Here is a 24,753-nt window from a genome sequence, read left to right as displayed (position 1 = left end):
CTCTCTCTCTCTCTCTCTCTCTCTCTCTCTCTCTCTCTCTCTCTCACACATAGACATTGCTGATGAGAGAAAATTAGCATACCACAACTTCATCTCAAAAGCAGCAACTATTCACAACCTAGAATCTACTGAGTGCTTTGCAGTATTATCAATTATTAATAAATTAAAATGATACATATGCTATTTGAAATCTTAGCAAGAAATTTGATCTCTTTATTGTTGTGAATTTTGTCTTGTTTGTATATCACAATAGTCACAATTTGTAGGCTAGTAATTAATTAGATTGGAAATGTTGGTGTTCTATGAAGTAAATTAATGACTAACCTTTCAATAGCAGAAATTGTTATTAGGAAGCAAAAATAGAAAATGAACACATTGCATCTCTTATTTCTAATTCTATTTAATTTGTGTTTATCATTTCTCCCCTATCAACTAACATTCTTTAGTATCAGATTGTGATACTAAAAGCATTCCTGTAATCATGGTTATTTGAATCTTGCACTTTATTTATTTATTCTGTATTGCAATTGAAACTATCTTGGACAGTATCTACATGTGCATGCTTCATACCATTTTGAATATATCCTGGAAAGAACACTCTGCCAAAGAAAAATTATACATTAAGCTACCTAAAGTATCAAGCACCATTAAAGAACGAAGAGTCCACTTTTGAGAGACATGGCTAAAGAAGTAAGGAGAACTAGTTAGTGACACCCTAGTTGGAATGCCTTGCCATTGTTGTTATTGCATTAATTGCCATATGAAGACATATGTCAATCAGTTAACAGATGATACTGGATGTCACCAAGAGGAAATGTTACATACTTTGGAAGATAGAGATGTGTAGAGAATCAGGCTCATGTAGATCCAAGTAAGTTCATCTCAGTGATGATAACGCTGTCACAATTGGTGAACAATATAGTAAGCATAGGTATGACTGTGTGGTAAGAAGTTTGCTTCCTGATCACATGGTTCTCTGTTTGGCCCCACTGTATGGTACCTTGGGCAAATGTCATCTAATATAGCCTTGTGAGATGAAAGATGAAAGAAGCCCATCATATGGTTATGATATGTGGTTTGTGCCTGATGAATATATTCTAGGTATTTCCCAACATATGAAACTATTAGTAGCACATAAAAATATAAAAATATGTATTGTGTATATTAAATTATATATATATATATTTGTGTGTGTGTGTGTGTGTGTGCGATATATATATATATATATATATATATATATATATATATATATATATATATATATACATATACATACATATTTGGGTGTGTGTGTTTGTGTTTGTCCCCCATCAGTGCCTTGACAATCGATGTTGGTGTGTTTATGTCCCTGTTACTTAATGGTTCAGCAAAAGAGACCAATTGAGTAAGTACCAGGCTTAAAAAGAAGTACTGGGGTTGATTCATTTGACTAAAATTCCTCAAGGCTTTGCTCTAGCATGGCTGCAGTCTAATGACCAAAACAAGTAAAAGAATAAAAGAATATTGTCATTGGCAACAGGTTTCCAACTGGCCAATCACTTGTTCACAATATTTCTGACAGTGAGAGTGATGAGGCAGTATCTGTAACTCGGTATAAAACACATCAGTGATCTAAGGAGTTCATTTGAAGAGCACCTTTTATCTGTTTCGTATTCTGGTTTTTGACTCTTGGAAATGATGTTTCCCTAATATGCAGAGTGCATTAGGAAAGGACCAATGTACCAGTCTTCACAACACTAATTCTCATCCCTGCCTTACAGCACTTGGTAGTGAATCCATTCAGAGTGTGTTGGTGGTCATCTACTGATGACACTCAGGAGTAGACTAAGAACAAAATGGTTGGATGATATCCATCTTCTCAGTAGGCTATGTTTAGGAATTCAGCTGGAATATCTGAATACTGTTACTTCTGGAAGTGTCTCAGGATTCTACTCTCAGAACCCTCCCAGTGATGATCATGATGACGATGATACATAAATATGAGTTCATTCTGATGTAAATTGCTTGAGGAACAAGAATGAGAAACAGCAATTAGTGACTCAGTTTTGAATAAATGTTTAATGTGTGTGTGTATGTGTGTGTGTGTGTATGTGTTTGTGCGTGTGTGCATCTATTATTGTAAAACAGTGTTTTGAATTGCACTCTCATTTATGTCAAAATGTAACTTTTAAAATAGAGGATAAAGATAGAACATTGTAAGTCCACTGTTTGATGTATCTCTCTTCATGTCAGAAAGTTTTTAGTTGCAGCACTAACTTATTAACACTTCTATGCTAACGTCAGGCTAACTGAGCATTCTCTCAGTCTTAACCATTTTTGCTGAGTAAACTGGAAGAATTTAAAGTAAAATACTTTTCCCTAAAACAAAAGGCATGTCTTGCACCAGGATTTAAACCTATGACTTTATGATCAAATATATTGATGAAATCACTAAAATTTCCAATAAGTTGAAAAGAGGTGGTACAATAATGATTGCGTGGTTAAGAAGTTCACCTGTTAGTCACATGGATCTGGGGGTTGAACTCACTGTGCAGTGATTTGAGCAAAGATCTTCTACCATAGTCTCAAATTAACAAATATCTTGTGAGTGGAATTTATCATAATCATTCATCATCATCATCATCATCTTCATCATCATTCTCATCATCATTATCATCATCCTCCTCCTCATCATCATCATTATTTAACATCTGTGTTCCATGTTGGCATATGTTGGACAGTTTGACCATAGTTGGTTGCACCAAGCTATATTGTCAGTTCGGCATGATTTCTACAGCTGGATATCCTTCCAGCCACACTACAGAATGTACTGGATGCTTTTTACGTGGCACCAGCACCAGTGCTTTGAACGTGGAACCAACATGAGTGCTTTTTATATGGCACCAGCATCAGTATCAATTCTGCTGTGGCAGGCAAGTATTTTAGAGCACAGCAATGCACCAAATATCTCAGTTCTTAGGCATCTCTTTCATATGGCTCAGTGACTTGAGATCAGTCTTTTAATTGAAATCTTCTGGAGAGCCTTTTGTTATCGTTCAAATATCAGCTTACTAAAAAAAGTTACTCTTTTTACAAAATCCATCCAAATTCATGGTTATTTTAAAATTCATTAAAATACATGGATAGATAGGCAGAGTCACGGTTGTGTGATGAGAAGTTTGCCTCCCAACCACATGGTCCCAAGTTCAGTCCCGCTGCATGACACCTCAAGCAAATGTCTTCTACTATAGCCTCAGGCTGACCAAAGCCTTTTGAGTGGAATTTGGTTGACAGAAACTAAAAAAAGTTCATTATATATATTTATATTACACTCTTGGAGTGGTTGGTATTAGGAAGGGAATCTGGCCATAGAAACCATGCCAAATCAAACCAAAACTTGGTGCAGCTCTCCGGCTTACCACTTCCAGTTTGACCATGTAACCCATGTGAACCTGGAAAGTGGACATTAAATGATGATGATGATGATGATGTGTGTGTGTTTGTGTTTGTGTTTGTTCCACACCACTGCTTGACAACCAGTATTGGTATGTTCGCATTTCCGTTACTTATTGGTTGAGCAAAAGAGACCAATAGAATAAGTAGCAGGCTTAAAGAAAAAATAAGAACTTGTGGGGAGCAATTCACTCAACTAGAAAATAATTCTTCATGGCAGTACCCAAATATGGCCATAGTCTAATGACTGAATCAAGTAAAATATTAATGTAAAAATGACAATCATGAATATGAGAAAAAGGGTTAAATCATCAAAAAATAAGAGATACTCAACCAGTAGTGACAGTGATTAACAGGTTAAAATACTGATACAAATTCAGACCTTCCAATAGACATTGTACAGGACTATATGTCATTATATCTGATAATATTCTGTGATCATCATGTTATTTTGAAATAATATATAATTTTGGTGCAGGTGTAGTTGAGTGGTTTAGAAGCTTATATTGCAATCTTGATGCTTTTGGTTTGATCTCACAGCATGTAAACTTACGATAATGCTTCTTCCATAGCCACAGGTCAACCCAAGACATTTGGGTTAGACTGGGTAGAATGCACTGTATCCATAATTAAAAGACAGTCTTGTTATACTCATTCTATCCAAAGATGGCATTAAGGGTGCATGTGTCTGTGGAATACTCAGCCAGTTACATATTAATACAATGAGCAGGTAGTTCAGTTGATCAAACAACTGAGGTACTACTAGTCAAAAGTGGTGGAGAGTCCTTTTATTTACTATCGATTGTAAAATGCTTTCCCTCTGTCAGGCCATCTTTTCTGATGGATAGATGCTTTTAACCTTTGGATACTAAGTCATATAATTGCTTTCAAATGTTGTAGAACAATTTAACCTGATACTCAGCCATAAGGGCAGGAACAAAATTTGCTTAGCGGGTGCAAATCCAGGTCCAACTCAGGATGTTCAAAGTGCTTTCGTTGCCTCCCACTACTTCCCGCATAATTTTAGGGGATACACTTGCACCCATTCTTTCCCAAGTCTATTATGTACTCAACTGCAAAATAATTCTGCTTCTTGTAGTTACAATGTTTATTTCAAAAATTCTATGATAACTATTTTTATTTTTTTAAAAGATGTCATGAGACTGATGATGAATCTTATAAAAGAATAACAGTTTCATCATACCAGTTCCTTTTTGCTAAGTTCAAAAATTCTATATTAAAAGAACAGGAAGTGGGAAGTTATAACATTTATAAATGTATTTATTTCGAGAAATGAAATAACATGCAACAAACAGTTGACACTGGTTTATGAACTTGTTTTGAAGGGATAAATCCAGACGTGCAGCACAAGTGCAGCAAGAGGGTGGGGAAAGGAGAGAGTACAATTGTAGGAATGAAGAGGTACAAAATTTCATCTGGTCTATTATGACTGTTAATTAAAGTGAAGGTGCCTAAACTGTCTTTGTCACCATACACTGAGAACCCTTGCTACTCTGCTGATTCAAGGAAACTGTTGTTGGTCTGTGTCAACAACAATTAATCAATAAGAAAGGGCCATTCTTGCCTTTTTTGTCTGAGATGAAGGATAAAGGCCAAAACATTAGAATTAACACTCCTTGTAGTAAGTGAACTCCCTATTTTATGGGTTTCAGTCTCCCATTTGATGGGATATAACTCTTTTGATCCACAAAACTTACAATATTTCCCCCCATTATCAAAATTAGTTGGGTGCTGAAGTAGATGATAATCGACGGTCAGGCAAAATGCTCTCCAATATTATATTTTCTTGTTCCTTTGCATTCTGAATTAAAGTCTTGATAAGATAAATTTAGTCATTCACTCGTCATTATGTTGATAAGCTACCAACTGTAACAGAATAGATTCAATGGAATATTATTTTCCTGTTAATATATAGAAACTTTATCAAAACTATCATTGTAACAGTTAACAAGGCTGAAATGATTTTCTTTCACAAGCACTAAGACATCGTGTTATAAGGGAAGAAAATTATTAAATGGTGATGACGTTTAAAATTACTTTTCTCAAAGGCACTGGAGTTATCATAGAGGTAGGCTGTATTATATTACCATTTCACTTGGGAATCAAAAACTAATATGCAGTTTTCTGCTTGCCAAGTATTGCAAGTAATTAGGACATTTTGTAAATTTAGCTTCAAATTAAATACTTTAAAAAAAAGGGGGGGGGGAGGGGAGAAATTCCAAACCTGTTGATATGTGCGCGCGCGTGTGTATGTGTGTGTGTGAGTATGCTTTGATGTCTGATAATAGGGAACATAAATATATACAATGAAGTTCATACGTTATACCATGGGGGAATATCGATAGAGACATATAAATATAGTGCTTGCACTGTAGAACCGAAACCGGCGAGCAGTCTCGATTCCCTTAGAAACTATCACCGAACCCTTAGTCACTAGTCTGGCGTTGTATAAATGCCAAGAGTGTGATGATGATGGTAGTTTCGATAATTATGATAAATACGGTTTTCGGATTAGTTAAAAACCATTCAGTTTAAAGTATATAATTCTAACATTAAAAAAATAGTGATTCAGAGGTGGGGGAGGAAAAGAGAAGGGACACAGAGAGCAGTGTGAGGTAAGTAGGTAGGTAGATAGGGAAGGTACATTTATCTGTTGTAAAGGTAGGTAAGTAAACAGGAACGGAAAGAAAAAAAGAAAGAAAACAGAAATAAAGTATGACTTAGATGCAGTAAAGTCTATAATGGAGACGAAAAGTGCTGAAAAAAGGTGGCAGCCACAGGAGGAAGGGAATTATTATTTTCTCTTTATTTTTTTGTAAGTAATTAAAAAAAATTAGTACTAGAGAGAGGTAATAGAGCGGAAAGTTATTTTATCTGAGAGAAAAAAATTATTACTAAAATAGAAATAAAGTATTTAGAGGAAGAGGGAGAGTGACGGACAAGAAAACTTAGAATTTGAATAGAGAGGTGGATAGTGATTAGGATTGGGATAGTTGGCGAACAAAATGGATAGAATGTTATTAAAGAGAGAGATAGATGTGAAGATGAAATTTGAAAGAGAAAAACAATTAGTTTTAATAAAAAAGAAGATACTTTTTTTTAAAAGAGAGGCGAGTTTGAGCTACGAAAGAAAGTTAGAGATAAAGAGGGAAGAAAAAAAATGAATTAGAGCGAAAGAGTAAAGAAACTGAAAAGTAGAGATGAAAGAAAAAGGAAACAAATTTAAATAAAAATAAGCAGAAAAGTAGAACGAAAATTTAGAGGAAGTGGAGCTATGAAGAGAGAGAGAGAAAGAGAAAGAGAGGGAAGGAGAGAGTGAGAGCGGGCACGCAAGTGAGAGGGAGGGGGTCAGTGGAGGAGGGTTAGGAAGAGTGCTTTCGTCAGTAATAAGAGACAAGCTGTGGTTTACTTAAGGTTTTCTCATTATTGCTGAATGGCCGCATCAAGTAGGTGGTAAAACACTGCTTCTGTTTCTATGGTTCTGTTACATACGACCTTGATTACTTAGTTCATCATCTAACAACTTATTAATGAGGAACAGAGAAGCAACTATTGATTAAGTTTTTATTTTTTTATTGGAAACAAACTACTTATGAAAAACAAAAAAATCCATTCAAACTCTTTTTGTTTTCATCAATCTACACATGCTTGAAAAAAAAAAGTTATTAGAACTATTCTGAGGAGTTTATAATCTTCTTACAGAGATAATGGTGGAAATTACATTGACTATTCACCTTTCGTCCGTGATTACTGAAGCCACTTGTAGAAGAGTTGCTAATATTCACGTGTATTAAATTGTTTAGAGTACTTTATTTTGTATATATATATTTGTATATATATAAAATTAATAATTGAAAGAAAAAAAAAAACATTTTTAAACAAATCAGACTTTTAATATTTTTTAAAATTTCCGTTGATCTCATGAGGAGTAAGTGATACTCAGCGATTTTTGAGAAATACTTGAATTATCAAGTTATATGCTATGAAGTATTGACTCTCAATCATTGTGGCTTTTTTTTTTTTTTTAATACATCAACCTTCCCCAAACCTTGAACTCTTCACCCAACACTTTTTACCGCGTTTCCTAGAGACCAACTGCTTCTTATGATAGCCTTACGGCATGCTTATCTTGTTGACGGATGACTTATAGTACTATAAATTTCTCTAGATCATCTTCCTATATGAACATCGCCGTTAGGAAAAACTAAATGGCTCATTTACCATTTGGACACTATAGAAACCCTGGTAAGTTATGTAACTTTTAAAAAAAAATTTAATGCAAGCTTACAAAAAAAAAATCATAACATTTAACTTGGATTTTTTTTTTCTATCTAATTATTTAATGCAATTATTATTTTCAAAATATTTGTTTCCTTGATGTTAGTTGCGAATTTTTGTTCATGTCTGATCATCCGTAGATTTGAAAGCTCCGTATTTTGACGAAAGTTGACGGTGCTCCTGCACATTATCATGGCCGCTGCCTGCTCACTTGTGTAGTTGCTACTTCCATTGGAAACGTTACTGATACCACCACTACAACTAGACACTGAGAGAACATGGTAAAATTAAAGCGGTTGTGTTGGATAAAATAGTATTTTTTTTCACAACAGTATATATAATTATGTATGTTTTAGTTTAGGCTTTTACTAATATATATCGCTTTTTATTTCACTTTTACTGCTCTCTCGCGTTTCTTTTATTTGTCTTCCTTTATCTCTCTCTCTCTCTCTCTCTCTCTCTATTTATGTCTTACTCTATCTTCACTCTATTATTCCTACACTGACCTCTCTATTTTACTGTTTATGTGAATGTATGTTGTCCAGTCCTTAATCCCCTCCCCTTAGCTTCGATTTCTCGACCAGATGGATACTTCAGACATAGGTAAGCAATTGTTTTTTTCTCCCTCCTGAATGTATGCCTTTGATATCTTTTCACCAGTGAGTTTTTTTTATATATATAAAGCTTCAAAGTTAAGTGGTGTGATATTGGAGTATAATAACATATATCACAGCTTACCCCTACATTCAATGTTGCCTCAGTAAAACACGTGGAATATAATGTTTATAAGCAGTTATAATTAGTAACTATTAATAATAATAAAATTTTATGACGTTTATCACATCTTAATAGCATAATCCTATCCGAATTCTGTTTATTCAGTTATGAAATGTATGTGTGTACATTGCATTGTCGGGTCGACTACCTCGTAGCCGCCATCATCTCATCTTCTATTTAAACCATTTCAAAATAAAGTGTTCTCGGCACGTGTGTTCTGCTAACCCAATATTACTTGTAAAAGTAAACATCTTTGTGTTGTCTGCCTCTGTATTATTTCTAGAGATGTGTGTTTGCTATATATTATTCAGAGATAACACATAACTGATACTACATGCACGATCCATTGCGTCGATCTAGTGTGATATCTCGCTGAACTTTTATAGATGTTTATGGAATTCCCTTTTTTAATCTAAGGACTAATATCTTTTAACTCTTAGCCGCTGTTTATATGTATGTATGTATGTATATATATATATATATATATATATATCCATCCATCCATCCATCCGCCCTCTTCTTTTGCTAGAATTAGGTCTTCGGCCTGGTAATTATTGGATATTTGCGGCTTCACGTTCATTCTACTGGCTTCACTATTCTCTGCCAATTTCCATTTCCATATTAATAACACCCCAATAAATTGCTACACCTGAATGTGAAAATGTGAACGGTAATAAAGGATATTCTTCAAAGTTTCTTTTAAGCAGTTACGAGATATTTAATATATTCCTTCCTATTTTTCATTCAGCGAACAAAATATTTACCGTTTTCCCAGAAGTATTTCTTTATTTCGATTAAAGTTAAGTTTAATAGGGTAGGATCGGCGTATTTAATAATTTCAGACTGAAATAAATCGTCCATATAATATCACGTTTCTGGGAGAATATGTTGTGTGTAGTGAATTGAAACAGCTTAAGCATATTCGGATCAGTGGACCCCGACAGTAAATGTAGGCCAACCTGTCTCAGACAGTCGAGTTATAAAAAGATCGCGTATGTACGTGTATACATATGCACATTTATGTGTATGTTTATAGTAATGGCAGAGCCAACTGTGGAGAACAGTTATTTATGGTTGTAAAGTAAGCTGTTATTTCTCTCAATTCCATCAACTAAACACGACTATGTTGAGATAGGGAGCTAGTGTAGTAGAGCTAGTCCAAATTAATGGTAATTTACACTTACTAGATCATATAGTTGCTATATAAACTTGAAATCATTCTTACTTTATCTCTCTCTCTCTCACTCTGTCTCTCGCTCGCTGCTGTGTCACATTTTTTCATGTAGTCACATAGGCGAACTGCTTATTGTTGATATTTGCTGTTGTGGAAAAGAAGTCTAGATTCTTAATGCTTGCTTTCCAATATCGTTGTTTCTTTCTCATGTAAATGACATAGTTTCACATTGTTTAATGTCGCTACTCATAGACGGATGCAAACAAGACGATCCTATTTACATTTACAACATGAAGAAATTCTCTTCATTTTGTGTGGCAAAAATTAGATATGTTCTGAAACACAGGTTTCGATTTTTTTTTTTAATGGAAAATAACTCTGATGTCATTGACTTTTAACTTAGATGCGAATGTCGTAATGACTTTTACATTGTAGTTAATAGATATTTATTTGAAGACGAGCCTGAATTTGTCTCAACCCCACCATATTTTCGTTATTTCGAAATGAAACCACAAGTTTTATTAAAAGCGTAACTTAACCAGTTAATAGGTGAACCATTTTATTTGCATACCTTTAGAGATAGAAAATCTTTTGACTGTATGTGTATATTTATATTCCTGAGCTGGCATAAGGCATGCAAATATGGTTCATCTCTCTCTCTCTCTCTCTCCATTATATATATATATATAATGGTTTTATATTTTACCTATGATTGATTTGCTCTATGATCCATCTCTACTTCATGATAGGTCCTTGCCTTTCACATCCAAGACTTATATTTAATTCAGCGACATAAAAATTAACCCCTTAACCCACGTGAAGCTAATTTTTGGGACTTATTTCTCAACTTAAATTGATCCAAAATGAATTCTTTAAAAAAAAACAAAAATTGGCTGTATTGCACTTAATTCGTTTCGATTTAATTCGATACTTCTAGAATTTAGCTGCTTTATGTATACAATAAACTATGTTTTCCGTTTTTGTTTGTCGTCACAGCCAAACACATGAACAGCTTACTCAATTCTTTGCTTATGTCAAAGGCTATATCTTGTTTACTTTCTCGTTTTCTTTCTTTCGCTCTAAACATGGATTGTCAATGTATAGGAAGTCAATAAGCGATTTCACCCCACCTTTTTCTTTTTTTTTCTTTTTTTTCCAAAGAAATGCTATTTACTTTTATAGTAGCTTTTGAGTCTTCTGTTGATAATGGGTGTATATTTCCCCCCTGGAGATGCTCTCTTTTTGTGTTAAGAAAGCTCACTAAAACAGTTGAAGTTTCTTTACAAGTCTTTAGTTTCAGATCATTAGTTTAAAAAAATTTTTTTTTTTATCTTATTTACTTTTTCGATAGATTTGTCAAGGATAGTTTTCTTTGAAGTGAGCAACTTAAATTTTTGAGATGGAATATAACCACTAATTATTTTTGAAAAATCACTGTATGCTAAGATATTCATGTTGTATGGGGATTCAATAAATTTCATAGTTTATGTAGATTTCATTCATTTGGTTGAGCATTTCACTCTTTAATAAAATAATCGACGATTGTTACTCTTTTTTTTTTTTTTTTTTGTGACGAGCAAGAAGTAAGCGCATCATCTTGATAATGCATTAATACTTAATGAATGACTTGTTTATAGGGGATCTGTTCTAATATACATTTAGTTATCTCGCTCTGCTAGCTACTCTTGACTTCCTGACTCCCTCTTTACCTATGAGCTGTTCATGATGATCAAGAGGATCTCATTAGGAAACTTGCATGTCACAAGTCGGAAGTGTATGCGGAAGCTTGCCTTTTTATTAATTCATGTTCATTTTCTAGTTTTAATGTCTTTAAAAAATTTTTTTTTATTATATCGCCAACCAACCCCAGCTATTATTCCGGTTGATATGAGTCCTAATTAAATCCTATTTGATTTATTTAAAAAAACCAAAAACAAAAACAAATATACCCTCCCCCCACCCCAAATCTGCATTTTAAGATTTTCTCATGGATTTAAATTACATGATATTCTGTTCCCCACCGCAGACACACGAAGATTTTGCTTGCAGATGCTATTATTTCAAGTAGAGAATTAATCTCATGATGGCCGTCGTGGAGTTTTAAGAATACTTTGATGTGGAAGAACATTATTTTAATTTATTCAATAGTAACTTAACATTGTTACAAATATCTAGATTCTAGAGATGTTAATGATGTAAAGATAATGGTGTTCACAGGTTCTCTAGACTTAGACGATTCTTTTAAGTCTCTCAACGAAACACCAAGAATGTTCCCGAAATGAACATTTTAAATTATGCAGAACTAGAGACGTTTCATTAGATCTCGTTACTAAGAAATTAAATAAGAACAAATCATTATCAAAGTGTATTTTCATGAAATTTCATTCGTAGAGATTAAAAAAAATTATACTATTATCTTATTTTTTATTTTATTATTATTACGAAGACCGTTCAGTATGCAGCATCCAGTATGTATCTTGTATAATTGGCGAATGTCAGCATGTTGAGGAGACACCTGAGTCAGCCTAATCTGACCTGATTATCAAATTTGTTAAAAGCTATCACGTTATTTTCAGCGCAAGCGGTAGGCATGGGAGGAAGATATTAAAGCGGCACTGATATTCGATCTATGGATGAATCTACTGTAATCAATCTCCACGAGAGCAGAAACTTGTTATAGAATTGAATCAATAGGCTGAATAAAGAAACAGCAGTACAAATATGAATAGAAGAGTTCAAGCTGTATTTACTTGGTCGTCAGATATTATGGGTTAGCTAAACTGTTATGAAAGGTGGATGACTAGAAACTTCAAGCCTGGTCATTGACATTGTGTCTCTGAATCGAGTAGTTTCATACGGTCAAATGTACGCTAAAAAAATAAGAACTATCAAGAAGCTAGATTATGTAAATGTATTTGCAAAATTGTCAATCTTTTCTACTTTTTAGATAAGTTTAAGTTTTGTATATTTAGTTTATCTCAAAGCAGGATTTCATGATGCAACAATGTGTTAATATCAACTTATATTGATTAAAGAAAAGTGTTTGATACTTAATCACTTGCGTTTTAAAAATAATCACAGGATTGATTAGGGAGGGGCTCAATCAATATACCAAAGGTTAGACTAAAATAAAGCCAAAGGTGATGTAATAACAATTTATGGTCAGGTTTTGTTTTCAAGTTTGACTTTAATGAACCACATTTTAGTGTGAGTTAAAAATGAACGTAAAGCAAAACTAAATACAGCATTTGAATGTTTTTACAAATTTATATTTTTGTATGTATGTTTAATGTTTATGGAGAAGTTTAAAAATTTGTTTTTTAAAGTTGTTTCTGATCATTTTTTTTCCTGATTTCTTTTTCTTCAAGAGTGCTTGTGCTTTACACTTTCTGATAGTACTGGTGTTTTAAAAATTAGCTCAAAAAAACTATATTTTGCCATCACCTTACACTAAAAAAAACTGAATGAACAATTTAATGCTTATGTATAGTGTGTGTATGTGTGTATTTATTTGTATGTGTACGTATATGTTTCTGTGTGTGCATACGCACATGTTTGTGTGGTGTATTTTGTAAATGGGATGAAAGTCCCACGTTTTCTTACAGTTTCTGTTATTTGATTGAGAAACTTTAATTAAGATAGTATTTATTGGATCTTGTGAAAATTTGGAAAACTTCAAGTGGTATGAAGAAATTTACCAAGATCCTTTATCAGTAATAGATTAGTGGGCGGGCAAATATTGAACATGTTTTTTTCTTAATTATATTTCAGCTATGTTTCAAATATCTTTCCCTTCACCAAAATCACATGAAACTTTAAAAAAGATAAATAAATCTCTTCATCTCATGTTATCAAGTATTTGTATTTTGAAAATATTTCTTCAGATACTCTTTTGTCCAGTCTGATAAACTAGCTTAGATATAAATGTTAGCTCAACATTTTTGTACGAAGAAAATTAACAATTTTATAAAAATGACATAGCTATCAATTCTGACATTCTTTTTTGTTCAATAGATATTGAAATGTATTTTGTAGAAATGTTTATTGCAAATGTTTTTGCTGCTATGTCATTCAAAATGACTTTTTCGTTTACCATAATCTTCTGAAAAAAATAGCGTGTACATTAATAATTAGAAGAGGGTTGGCTTTGAGTTGCATCTGATATTGTGGAGCAATAATTGCTTCAGTAATTGCTTAATATATCTTTATAGTTACAAGGTGGTAATGTATTACTTAAAGATTTGTCAAAATAGAACAATAAATTCTATCTTATTAACTAACCTCAATGTTGCTGCTTGTTTTGACTGTTTCTAAAAATGGTATAGTATTGGTTGTTCAAAAAACAAACAAAAAATAAAAATCCTATAAATGCGGACAGACATGGCTGTGTTGCTAAGAAGTGATTCACAATTGCAAGGTGGGTTCTGGGTTTAATCTCACAGTGTAACAAGCACCTGTGTGGGTTTGTGTGCATATAAAAGGAAAAGTTGGCAGAATCACTGCCACCTTCTCTTTGCAGTATTCATATCTTTTTTGACCCGGTCAAATTTACCTTGCTCTCTTTTTCTATTAATAAGTACCACTGTACTAGGTTTCATACAAACTAAAATTCTTGAAGGTAGTACCCTAGCATGGCCAGAGTTCAATAATTGAAGTCAGTAAAAGATTTGTTCATCTTGGTTCATTCAATATACTTCCTGTGTTCTATAATAAAGTATTATTTAGATTTTAGTTTCTGTTTTCTTTCTCTGTAGATCTTTTGTTCTATTAACGAATAAAGAATTTTTTTTCATTTCAATCAATAATCTTGTGTTTGCTGCAAGTTAAAGAAATTATAATTATCCTATTACAGAGGGAGTGGGATTGGGTTCATATCTAATACATTGTTGAGAATATTTTTTCAAGTTGTTTCTGAAGATTTCTTAAGAATATAAATTAATCTTTTACTAAATGTGTAATTCTATTTATTTTTGACATGAATGTGTAGTCTAATCATTTATTAGTTTTTAAATTTTTCATATAAGTGGAACAGTGAACAAATCGATATAATTTGGAAGTCTCTTTAGCTCCAATAAATCAACTGCTAATTATAGATATAAATGATATACATCTATTCATAGTTTTTAATGGATTTGTGTTGGCAACATTGTTTATTAGGATGCATAATCCATGCAGTTTCTTTTGCATTTTTTTTTTTAATACGTAAACAAATTTTTCTTAATTCATATGCTTCTCTAAATAAACTTAGTTGTTTTGTATTAGATTTATTTTTAAATAGTGGCTGCACACAAAAAAGAGCCTGGTTCTTCAGTATCCAGATGACCTAGTTGTGGTAAAGATCCATCTATTAGTAGATATGACCTATAAGCATCAGTAAAAGAAGGTTAAAAAAAAAAACACTTTTGTTCAGAGTATAAAATACCAAAGTATAGAATATGCAAACAGTGGTGGGCTGTATTGATATGGCCTTAATTCACTACAAGATCAATGGTAGTTAAATTTTCCTACCTTGGCAACCTAATGTATGTTGAGAATATTTTAGTCTATCAGTATTTTTAGTGCTGGCACTGATTAGAATCATTTAAGGTAAACTATTTGTGTTGACTGGAATTTCTTTACTTTTTGAGCATGTGTATAAAAAGAAAGATTTTGAGGAAGAAAAAGAAAAACTGAATGATGTGATAAATATATCTGAAGTAAATAGTTTTAGGTTTTAATCGTGTATTGTTTGGATCTAAATACAGTTCTAGCTAGACAGCTGGATATAATTACAAAAACAAGTAAGCCTAGATGATAATTATGTTTCTCTCCAATTCTATTTGAACTGCTTGTAAAGGTAAAGGATTTAAAAAAAAAAATAGTGAATGAAAATGGATGTTGTAATAATTGTCAGCAGCAACGCTCTACATGTTGTTAAGATAGCATCAAACATTTAAGAATTCTATATTCAGCTCATTGCTGAGAACCTAGTTTGCTTGCTGTTAGTGAAGGCTTGACTTAAAATGTGTCTTTTATGCTGTAGCTGTCATGGACAAGCTGCATGCTGAGTGAGATATTCTGGTAAACTAGCATGCAGATGATAGCTTATCAAATGTTAAGTCTATTTTACTAAAATGAAATGTCTTGATCATAGATATTTGAAATTTTAACTATATTAGAATTTCTCAAATAATTTTAATACATTGTATTCTTATTAAGAATCCAAGGTTATTTCTTTTTTCATTGACTAACCTTATCAAAAGTAGCTGTAAATTACAAGTGCTGATTTATTAAAGCTAGTGAAAGCTTTAATAAATCATCCCTTTATGAAATTTCTCCAAGATATTAGCTTTTTTTTTCTCTCTCTATTGGGTTAAACAGTTTTAGAGACCTTTTCTCTTTTCTAGTTGTTTAGCTACTTTATTAATCTATAAGCAATTCACAAGGATTCCAAATATTCCATTAATGAGCTCTCTGTCCTGGTCATTTTTTCCTCCCTTATTGTCTTAGTTCTGTTAACTCCACTGTTTATTGTTAAAAGCTTTCTGTTTGAGAACTAATCATGAAACACTGGAATAGCTTTCAACAATATTACAATGAAACAAGACAGTTTCTCATATGGGAAAGGGGAGAAAAATGATATAATTTTTTCATAGCTTCTTCATTAATCACTTTTATACCATTGTTTTCAGTATCTCATTGCTGGAGGTAAAATTTTCTTAATGGGAGAGAAAAAAATGAAAAAAAAACCTTTGGTTATTTTACCAATATTCCTTCCTTCACCCATGAGTAAAAATACCCTAGAGACTTCAAACTGACTGGAATTTTGCTTTCCTATTTTGTCTAATCTCCTCAAATTAGAGAATGAAATTGAGTAGTAAATAGTTTTTATCATGTAATATAGATTTTAAAAAAATCTTTTTTTCTTTTGTTCTTAAATTCTAATTGTAATATCAGCTCCATCTAGAAATTCTTGATTTAATTATTCCCACATGTAACTTGTCAATAGAGGAAAATTCTTGAAATTGTGCTTTAAAATTCTATCTAAATGTGAGCAAAAGTATATTTTTATAGTCATTACACAATTCTCTCCAGATATCTTCTGATGAATGATAACAATTTATGATTGCTTACTCTTTTTTGATGTTAAATAACTGAAAGACAACTTGAAATTTTTTTCATCTCTGAATATTCTCTTTTTACTGTCTTTTATCCAAAATTCTTCAGTTGTTTTTATCTCTAAATTGTATTGTTTTCTGGCCAGTCAAATGTTATCTACTTTATCTTTTTCCTATGTGATATTTCTTAAGGCTTTTGTAAGAGACTAGCTACACTGCAAATCTTCTGCTGAATGTTGAAGCTAAGAGACAGCTTGTATATGTGATTTTCTGAACATAGAAAGGAAGATAGTTTGTATGAGTGATACTCTTTTACAGAAACTATAGATCTTTAAAAGCAATTTCCCAAGTATGTAAATATTTGAGCTTTACATTTTGAATATAATTCCCTGGAAGTGGCAAGCTATCTTTCACTGGCACTGTTACAACTTTCTCTCACACTAGTTAGAGTTACTTCTCACCTTCCATACAACTAGCATCAGTTGCTACATCTCCACTACGTCTCTACTTTTTCGTTTTTGTTTTCCTTTTTCTGTTTTTGAATGCTGGTGGAAATGCCAGCAAAATGTCAGCTGGGCCCATTTTTTTTTCTATTTGTTCTACATTGATTAGGTTCTCCTTCAGTGGTCCTCCTCATTCACTAATTGAAACTCATCTGAATTGTATATTTTGTTAAAGGCAGCAGCAGCATTACTGCTGATAAACAACTTCTACCATGTGGCTGATAGGGAATGGTGCTAGGGCTGGCTATGAGACAACTAATAACTCTATTCCTGGTAAGCAGCATAATTGCTGTTCTCTGTATCTTTTTTTTTTTTCTTTCAGTTATTAGTTTTATTATTTCCAACATGAATCTTCTTTATAGTTTTGCTTTTATTTGTATTAAAAATTCTTTCATCTTCCCTAATTATCTCGAGTTGTGAGATAGTATATACTTTATAAGTTTTTTTCTAATTGTGTGTGTTCATGTCTCTTGTGTTTTGACTTCCTGGAAGTTTGAACATGCAGATTTGTTTGAAATCAAACTTGATATTTTTTTCTCCCAATTTTGGATTTATTTCAAGTTTACTCTTACATTTCTTTTATGCTGCTTTTACTGAAATTTTGTGACAGCTATTTTCTTTTTAAGTAGTTGACTCAGCTAATTTACATTTCTCAGGTGATTCAGTCAGCCATTCTGTCACTTTCACTGCATTCTACTTTTCACTCACTCTTTTCCTCAGCAGCATATTTTGATTGTTTTTAGAATATTTTGTTGAAGATAATTTTAGATGCTTCAACTCAGACTTGTTTAGATTCAAGAGAGTAACATTTCTGCATTTTATTTCTGTTTTACTTATACATTCTTATACATACTGTTTGTGTTTATTTACTATTAATTTTTATATAATAGTTATCAACTGAATGGTTAGTAATTTAACTGGCTATTGATAAAGTGATAATTTTCTTAGTGATGTTATTCTACTTGACATATCTAATGCTGTAAAAAGATGCAGCCAATAATATCCTTCTGTTTTCTCTGCATCAGTAATCTACTAAGTATTTTTCTAGTTTTACTTCAAATATTTCTTTCTAAACATTTATCAAATTGCCATTTTATTTTTGTTATCTATTGAATATTCCAAACTAAATTTTATAAGTATCTCATCATAGTATATTTTAGATTATAGTATTTAATATTTTAGATGTGGTATTTGATAAATTTCAATGAGTTTTAAAAACATTTTTAGTCTTTATTTTGTGAATTGTGTTCTTTGTACTTTTTGAGGTTTTAGAAAAAATTAGTATTTGCATGAATGTTTTCCAATCTAGCTCATTAGTCCCTGGATTTCAGTTATCAAAAGATAATGATAATAATCTTATTCATTTTTTTTTTCTTGTATATATAGATTAGTCTAAATAAATTAATGATTATCTCTCTTAAACATTTTGCTTTTTATTCTTCAACATATTTTTATGAATTTCTTGCAAAAGGTATAGAGGCTACAATTTAAAAATTATTTTACAAAAGCTAATTGCCTGATTAAGTTCTCATGCTTTAGTTTTAACTAAAAATAATTTCAACAATAAATTCTAAAGACTATTAATAAAAGATCTTTGAAAGAGTATCTTCTCTAAAACATAAACAACTATGGAGATATCAAATTAGAAAAAAAAAATTGTTTGCAAGATAATTTTAAATTGAGATTTTCCTATTCTCAAATAGAATTTTGAAAAGCTTCAGTTTACAGTTTTGTATTTCTGTGAATTAGATTGTCTCTTTATATCATCATTTTAATACCCACTTTTTTATGCTTGCCTGGTTCAGGAAGAATTCATTGAGAACAATTTTCTATGGCCAGATGCCCTTCCTGTTGTCAACCCTCAGCTGTTTATAAGCAAAACAATGTTACCCCATGGAGGGATATTGCTGGAATGACAATGATGTTTGTTTGTAATTATCGTGCAATGTCAAGACAAGACCAATATACACCTGTATATGAATATACGATGGGCTTTTAGTTTCTGTCTATCAAATTCATTTACTAGGTTTGGGGCAGCCAAGGCCTATAGTGGAAGGTACTTGTCGAAGATTCCACTCTATGGGATTGGACCCCAAATCCAAACTGGTTGGGAAACAAACTTACTAACTACACAGTCATATGCATGTGTGTGGGTACACACACATACACACTAAAATTATATATTTCTAAAGTCATTGATCTTGCAATTTGTGTAGCCAATTTATATTTTATGTGGGAGAATGTATCAAATTTTTAAATGTATTTTTCTTTATCTACAATTTAGATAATGAACAATAGATATCTTTGTGTGTCAGAGTTTTAATTAATATAAAGCATGCTTTCTGTATGATTGATTTGATATCAAACTCTTAAAGTTTCCAGGCTACAAGAAGAGAGTGGCTGAAAAGAATTGGGAAATTCTGACTTATCTCCTAGTGTGTAAATGAATCATAGTTATTGGATTAGTAATAAAACAGCATTACTGGATTAGTAAATTTTGCTACAAGCTGTAAAAGCCCCCTTCATGAGTTGATTGCTTAGACAGTTGTAAAAGCCCCTTTCATGAGTTGATTGCTTAGACTGCCTTAAACAAACAACTCTGATGTAGGTGAGGAAGAACCATTGGGATTTTATAAGCTGTTTTTAATTCAGGATTAGGTTAAAAAGTTTATCGATTAGTGTTTTTTAGTTGTAGATGAAAAACTAAGTAACTAAATAGGGTAAAAAGGTTTTAATAGAAATTTCATCGAATGTAGATTTTTTTTTCTTTTTGCTAGTATTTTTATTTGCAGTGTGTGTTTATATATTTCATTATAATTGAAATATTTATAGTTCCATATTTATATTTTAGTCTTCTTTTGAATGTCAGTTTTTTTTTATAACTTGCACAACAGATATTTGCTTAAGTGAATGTATTTTAACATCTTACTGGCTTCTATTTTCTGCTGTTTATCTCTCTTATTAGAAGTAACTTGTATGTATCAGGTATACTGAATTCTAAGAGGAACCAATCTATTATTGATTAGGCTTACTCTCAAGATAAAGGAATAAGGGAGCATGTAATTTAACCCTTTAGTATTCAGATTATTCTGCCAAATGTAATTCTTTTTCATTCAAATTCTTTTTAATTAGTTATGCATTATTTTGTAGCTTCGAAATTTTGATGATGCAATTGTATATATTTTTAAAATGGCATTGAAGGGTAAGTGTGATAGGTTGGATCTGAGTGGTTAGAACATAAAACAGGTAACATATTTGGGTTGGATATGACCTGTTTAAATACTGATGGGTTAAAAATGACTATAGAGAATAATGACAGTTCTTTGGTTTAGCACCCTTAGAAGTTTGATAAAATACAGATAACTGAGAACAAACTTCCAAAATGAAGGTTGTAGTTGGAGTATATTCTGCTATAAAGCTATGTTCATTCAGTTAGGAACAGTGCTAAGAAGAGAATGAAGCAATAGACACTTGTTACTACAACACGCAATTAACTGAAAAATGGATGACTTAGCATAATTACTATAGACAATATTGAAAATAGCTTGTGCACACATAAGCATAGACATGCAGGATGAATTGCTTTGAAAATAGAAAATCATGCAATTTAGTTTCCAATACTGATTTTGATTTTTAAAAAGAAAAAGATAGAACATCCCTAAATATGCATGGTTCGTGTGAAATTTAAATGAGATTCTTCTGTGATGTTAGGATCTTTCTGGTTTGAAAATGAAAAAAAGAATTAGCTTTTACTTGGGAGTATCATATAAGAGTAATTGATAGCTTTTGCAGAATACAAATTTAACCCTCCCTTCACACTGTTAAATGTTTTTATTTATTTATCATATATCTATAAAGCCTAAATATTTATGTATTCAAACATTTATTTTGCTTTTGCTGGAAGTTATTCTCTTTCTGGTCACACTTTTGTTTACTATAGCAGTTTTTGAAGAATAGAATCAGATTTGAGAGTCCATGTGTGACTCTGGTTAAGAAGCTTACTACTCAACCATTGGTGTTGGTTTCAGTCCCTCTGTGTAGCGGCTTCAGCAAGTGTTTTTTATTGTAGCCCTAGGCCAACCAAAACCTTGTGAGTGGATTTGGTAGATGAAACTGAAAGAAGCTTTTTATATGTATTTATTTGTGTGTGTGTGTGTGTCTGTGTTGTTTGTCCCTAATCATCACTTGACATCTGATGTTAGTTTAAAAACAAAGTACTAGTTTCCCTTCAAAGTGGTACCTCAGCATGAACTGATGATTTCAGCTTCTATTTTGTTCTATTTTTATAGTTAGTGTATTTTTATCTATAAACATTGGGGGTCAAAATATCGTCTTGATATTTCTTTACAGCTACTACTGTATTATGCTTTCCCCTTACATTCTTCTTTAGAGAGTTAGGTTGTGTGGGAGGTGGAGTATTTCAGGAATATCTTCCTACATTGAATAGGATGGAGGGAAGGATTGGATGAGTGTTAATATGGCTAAGTTAGTTTTACTTTGCTCAAGATGTGAATATATTGACAAAGTAGTTCTGGAGATGACCTTATGATAAATGAGTTAGACAATTTTGTTTGGTTAAGTAATTAATGGTTAAGAACAACTTTTTTAAGAAAAAAATGTCTATCCCTAAGAGATGCCTAGCCAACCTCCCCATGCAATATACTCTCAACTTAGACTTTCTGGTACTGTGTATGCTTTTTTTGTTGTTTTGTTTCAATACACCTTCAATATGGTCTTAAGAAGTAGGTGGGGAAAAACAGATCCAAATTAGTGTCAAGTTGGAGAGAGGCCAACTGTGCACTATAAGGAAATTTAAATGTGTGCTTAAAAAATTCCCAAATGGATATCTCTAGAATTAGGATAATTTGTAAGGAAATAGAAATAACCCCACATGAAATTTGTTGATCCTTAATTTTGAGACAACTCCTTCTCTTGAATTATTTCACATTTAGTATCATTTTGTTGTTACATATATACATGCAGTTTTTATAAGACCTACCACATTACCCCTGTTTCAATGAAGTGTTTTTGTCAAATGTTATTGAAATAGCTATAGTGTGATATTTCTAATAAAGTTTGTAATAACTTAAGATCCTTATTACACACTGAGTACTGCCTCATTAAAGAAGAGTGCATATGGTGTATGTTTATACAAATATATATATATATATATATATATACCAGAGTAAGCACATAAAATGTGCAACAAGGTGGAAAAAAGAGTACTCAAATACCAGAGGTAGATTAATATGCTTTATTTAAAAGCAGCAGAAATATAACAAAAGACTAACTCCGAGTAACAGTCTTTTGTTATATTCTGCTGCTTTTAAATAAAGTATATGTATATATATATATATTATATTAGAGAGAAACTGAGATTGAGGGATGAATATACAGCTTGTTTACTAAAGCTATGCAGTAATTTTGTAACTAAAAGTTTTTCTCATGTCAAAAGTGTCACTTAAAAAAATTTTTTTTTTATGAAATTTATAAAATCTAGTCCTTGGAAGCAGGTGGTGATTTGCTTCAACAACAATTTTACTCAGTTCCCAGAAGAGTTCAGTTGCTGTGCAGAATGGAGAATCTGATCTTTCAGACATCTACCTTTTGTATGAGAGTGAGAGGCACTGTCCTGATAAAAGAAAGTCAGAGGTAGTGTGCAGTGAGAAGTTTTATGGATGAAGGAAGTGGATGTCAGAACATGAGAGGGAGTTATTTAAATATACATAGTTTAAACTTGTTAATTTAATTTTCAAATCCCTGTAATTGATAGAAAATATTTACAAATTTGGAATTAAAAATTTGAAGTTTACTAATATTTCACTGGATAAACTTTTTCAGAGAAATATTCTTTCATCCAGTGTTTCATGATCTTGTTTAGCTCTAGATTAGTTTTGTTCAAGTTGGTCTGCTATCAAAAGCAATACACCAGTGACCATTTTTCTTTGGTTCAGAAACTGTATCTATGGTGATATTTGCTCATTATGTCTTTCCTTATTGAAGATTGTAAGATGTGTCTTAACCCTTTACTAGGCTGAACTATTCTACCGGTTTTATTTTGAAACCAACTTGAGCTGGTCTGTCACACCTACCCTAATGTCATTGTAAAAATAAACGGTCACATCATCGAAATCTGGAAGCTACAAGATAATTCTTGCTTAATTCAAAACATTGTGAATAACTAAACATTACTTTTGAATAAATAATCTGAATGCTAAAGGGAGATTTTTCTCTTAAGCAAGTTGAGCTGCCACACATTCCTTTGTTGGCTCTTGTTCAGGTTGGAAGATTCAGCAAAATAACTTCTCTGTTCATGTTTTCAGGTGTAACCTGATATTTTCTGAAGTTCTCATTGTTTAATTTTTAATGTGAGACTCTTAGTTTGTATTAACTTTTAATTAATCTTCCTTATTCATTTACTCTATATGTTCCTCTCTACATTTCTAATTCCCTTACAAACATCATAACCATCTTATTTTTGAGTTCATTGTCCATGCTATACCCTATATGTATTTTGGTTATAACATTGTCATGACTTGAGCTTAATGTTATACAGAATATTTACATAAAATTGATAAGTGAGGGACTTGTCCAAGGTAGGTATGTTGTTAAATTAGTCTTGTGTAGCCTTGTTAAGAAAAGAAAAATCTGAGGTGAGAAGTTAATTTGAATGTTAACAATGTTTCAATTTTGTTTTTCAGATACTTTGGACAGCTCTATGCCGTCTGTCAGTTCTATGCCACTGAACTCTCCACCTGACATAAAACCAGACATATCCTCCCTAACACCGACTAGTTCACATGGACATTACTTTGGATTTGGACATGGCATGCCCCCTCAAATGCCTGCATCAGTTCCTTCGGCGATGCCCTCTTTACCAACTTCGTTACATTCAAATATGTCATCATTGGGCTCAAACCACATTTCCTCACAGGGTCACATGCATTCGCCTCCATTACAATCCCCACCTTCGTCCAGCCTAGGGTCGCCACCTATGATGTCACTTAGTCCTGGTTCAGCCAGCTCACCACCTCATATGTCTGGCTCTTTCTCCAGCAAGCATATTTGCGCCATATGTGGAGACCGAGCATCCGGTAAACACTACGGTGTTTATAGGTAAGTAATCACTTTTATTGTTTTTTATATAGTTTTATTGGAATTTTTAAAATATCTCTTGAACATTTTTGTATTATTGTATGGAATCACCATTTTATACTCTTGTGGAGACTACTCAAACCATAGTGTAATTTGCTCCAATGTAAAAGCTTCCAATTCATGGAAGCTTCAAAAAAAATTTAGCTATTCTCTACATCTTTTTGTTTCTGTTTCTTATATAAGGGCTACAATACACCCTTCCCTGTCATGGCTTACTAGCTGTACACTAATGTTTATATAGATTAAATAAATAAATAATAAAACTGTTATATATATATATATATATATATGTATGTATATGTATATATATATATAT

General features: G+C 32.2%; 1 protein-coding gene across 10 annotated transcripts in view; it reads left to right on the top strand.

Moving 5' to 3' along the window:
• LOC106868437 (retinoic acid receptor RXR) overlaps nt 1-24,753 on the top strand; it is a 540,681-nt gene that overhangs the window by 413,490 nt on the left and 102,438 nt on the right. For 5 of the 10 annotated variants that reach the window (XR_008265219.1, XM_014913710.2, XM_014913707.2 and 2 more), the window contains exon 2: nt 23,984-24,398. Coding sequence is in view for 9 of the 10 variants with exons in the window: in XM_014913710.2 (XP_014769196.1) it covers nt 23,984-24,398 (415 nt within the window). In the remaining variant the exon portion in view is untranslated. Of the gene's footprint in view, nt 1-6,812; nt 7,699-7,892; nt 8,013-8,147; nt 8,335-9,566; nt 9,590-17,479; nt 17,556-23,983; nt 24,399-24,753 lie in introns of those variants that run through there. The other 5 variants (XM_052971815.1, XM_052971846.1, XM_052971829.1 and 2 more) reach the window with 5 other exon arrangements.

Source organism: Octopus bimaculoides, chromosome 1 (assembly GCF_001194135.2).
Source record: "Octopus bimaculoides isolate UCB-OBI-ISO-001 chromosome 1, ASM119413v2, whole genome shotgun sequence".
Classification (NCBI taxonomy): Eukaryota; Metazoa; Mollusca; class Cephalopoda; order Octopoda; family Octopodidae; genus Octopus; species Octopus bimaculoides.
The sequence above is the reverse complement of the archived record's forward strand: the minus strand, read 5'-3'. Positions and strand labels throughout refer to the sequence as shown.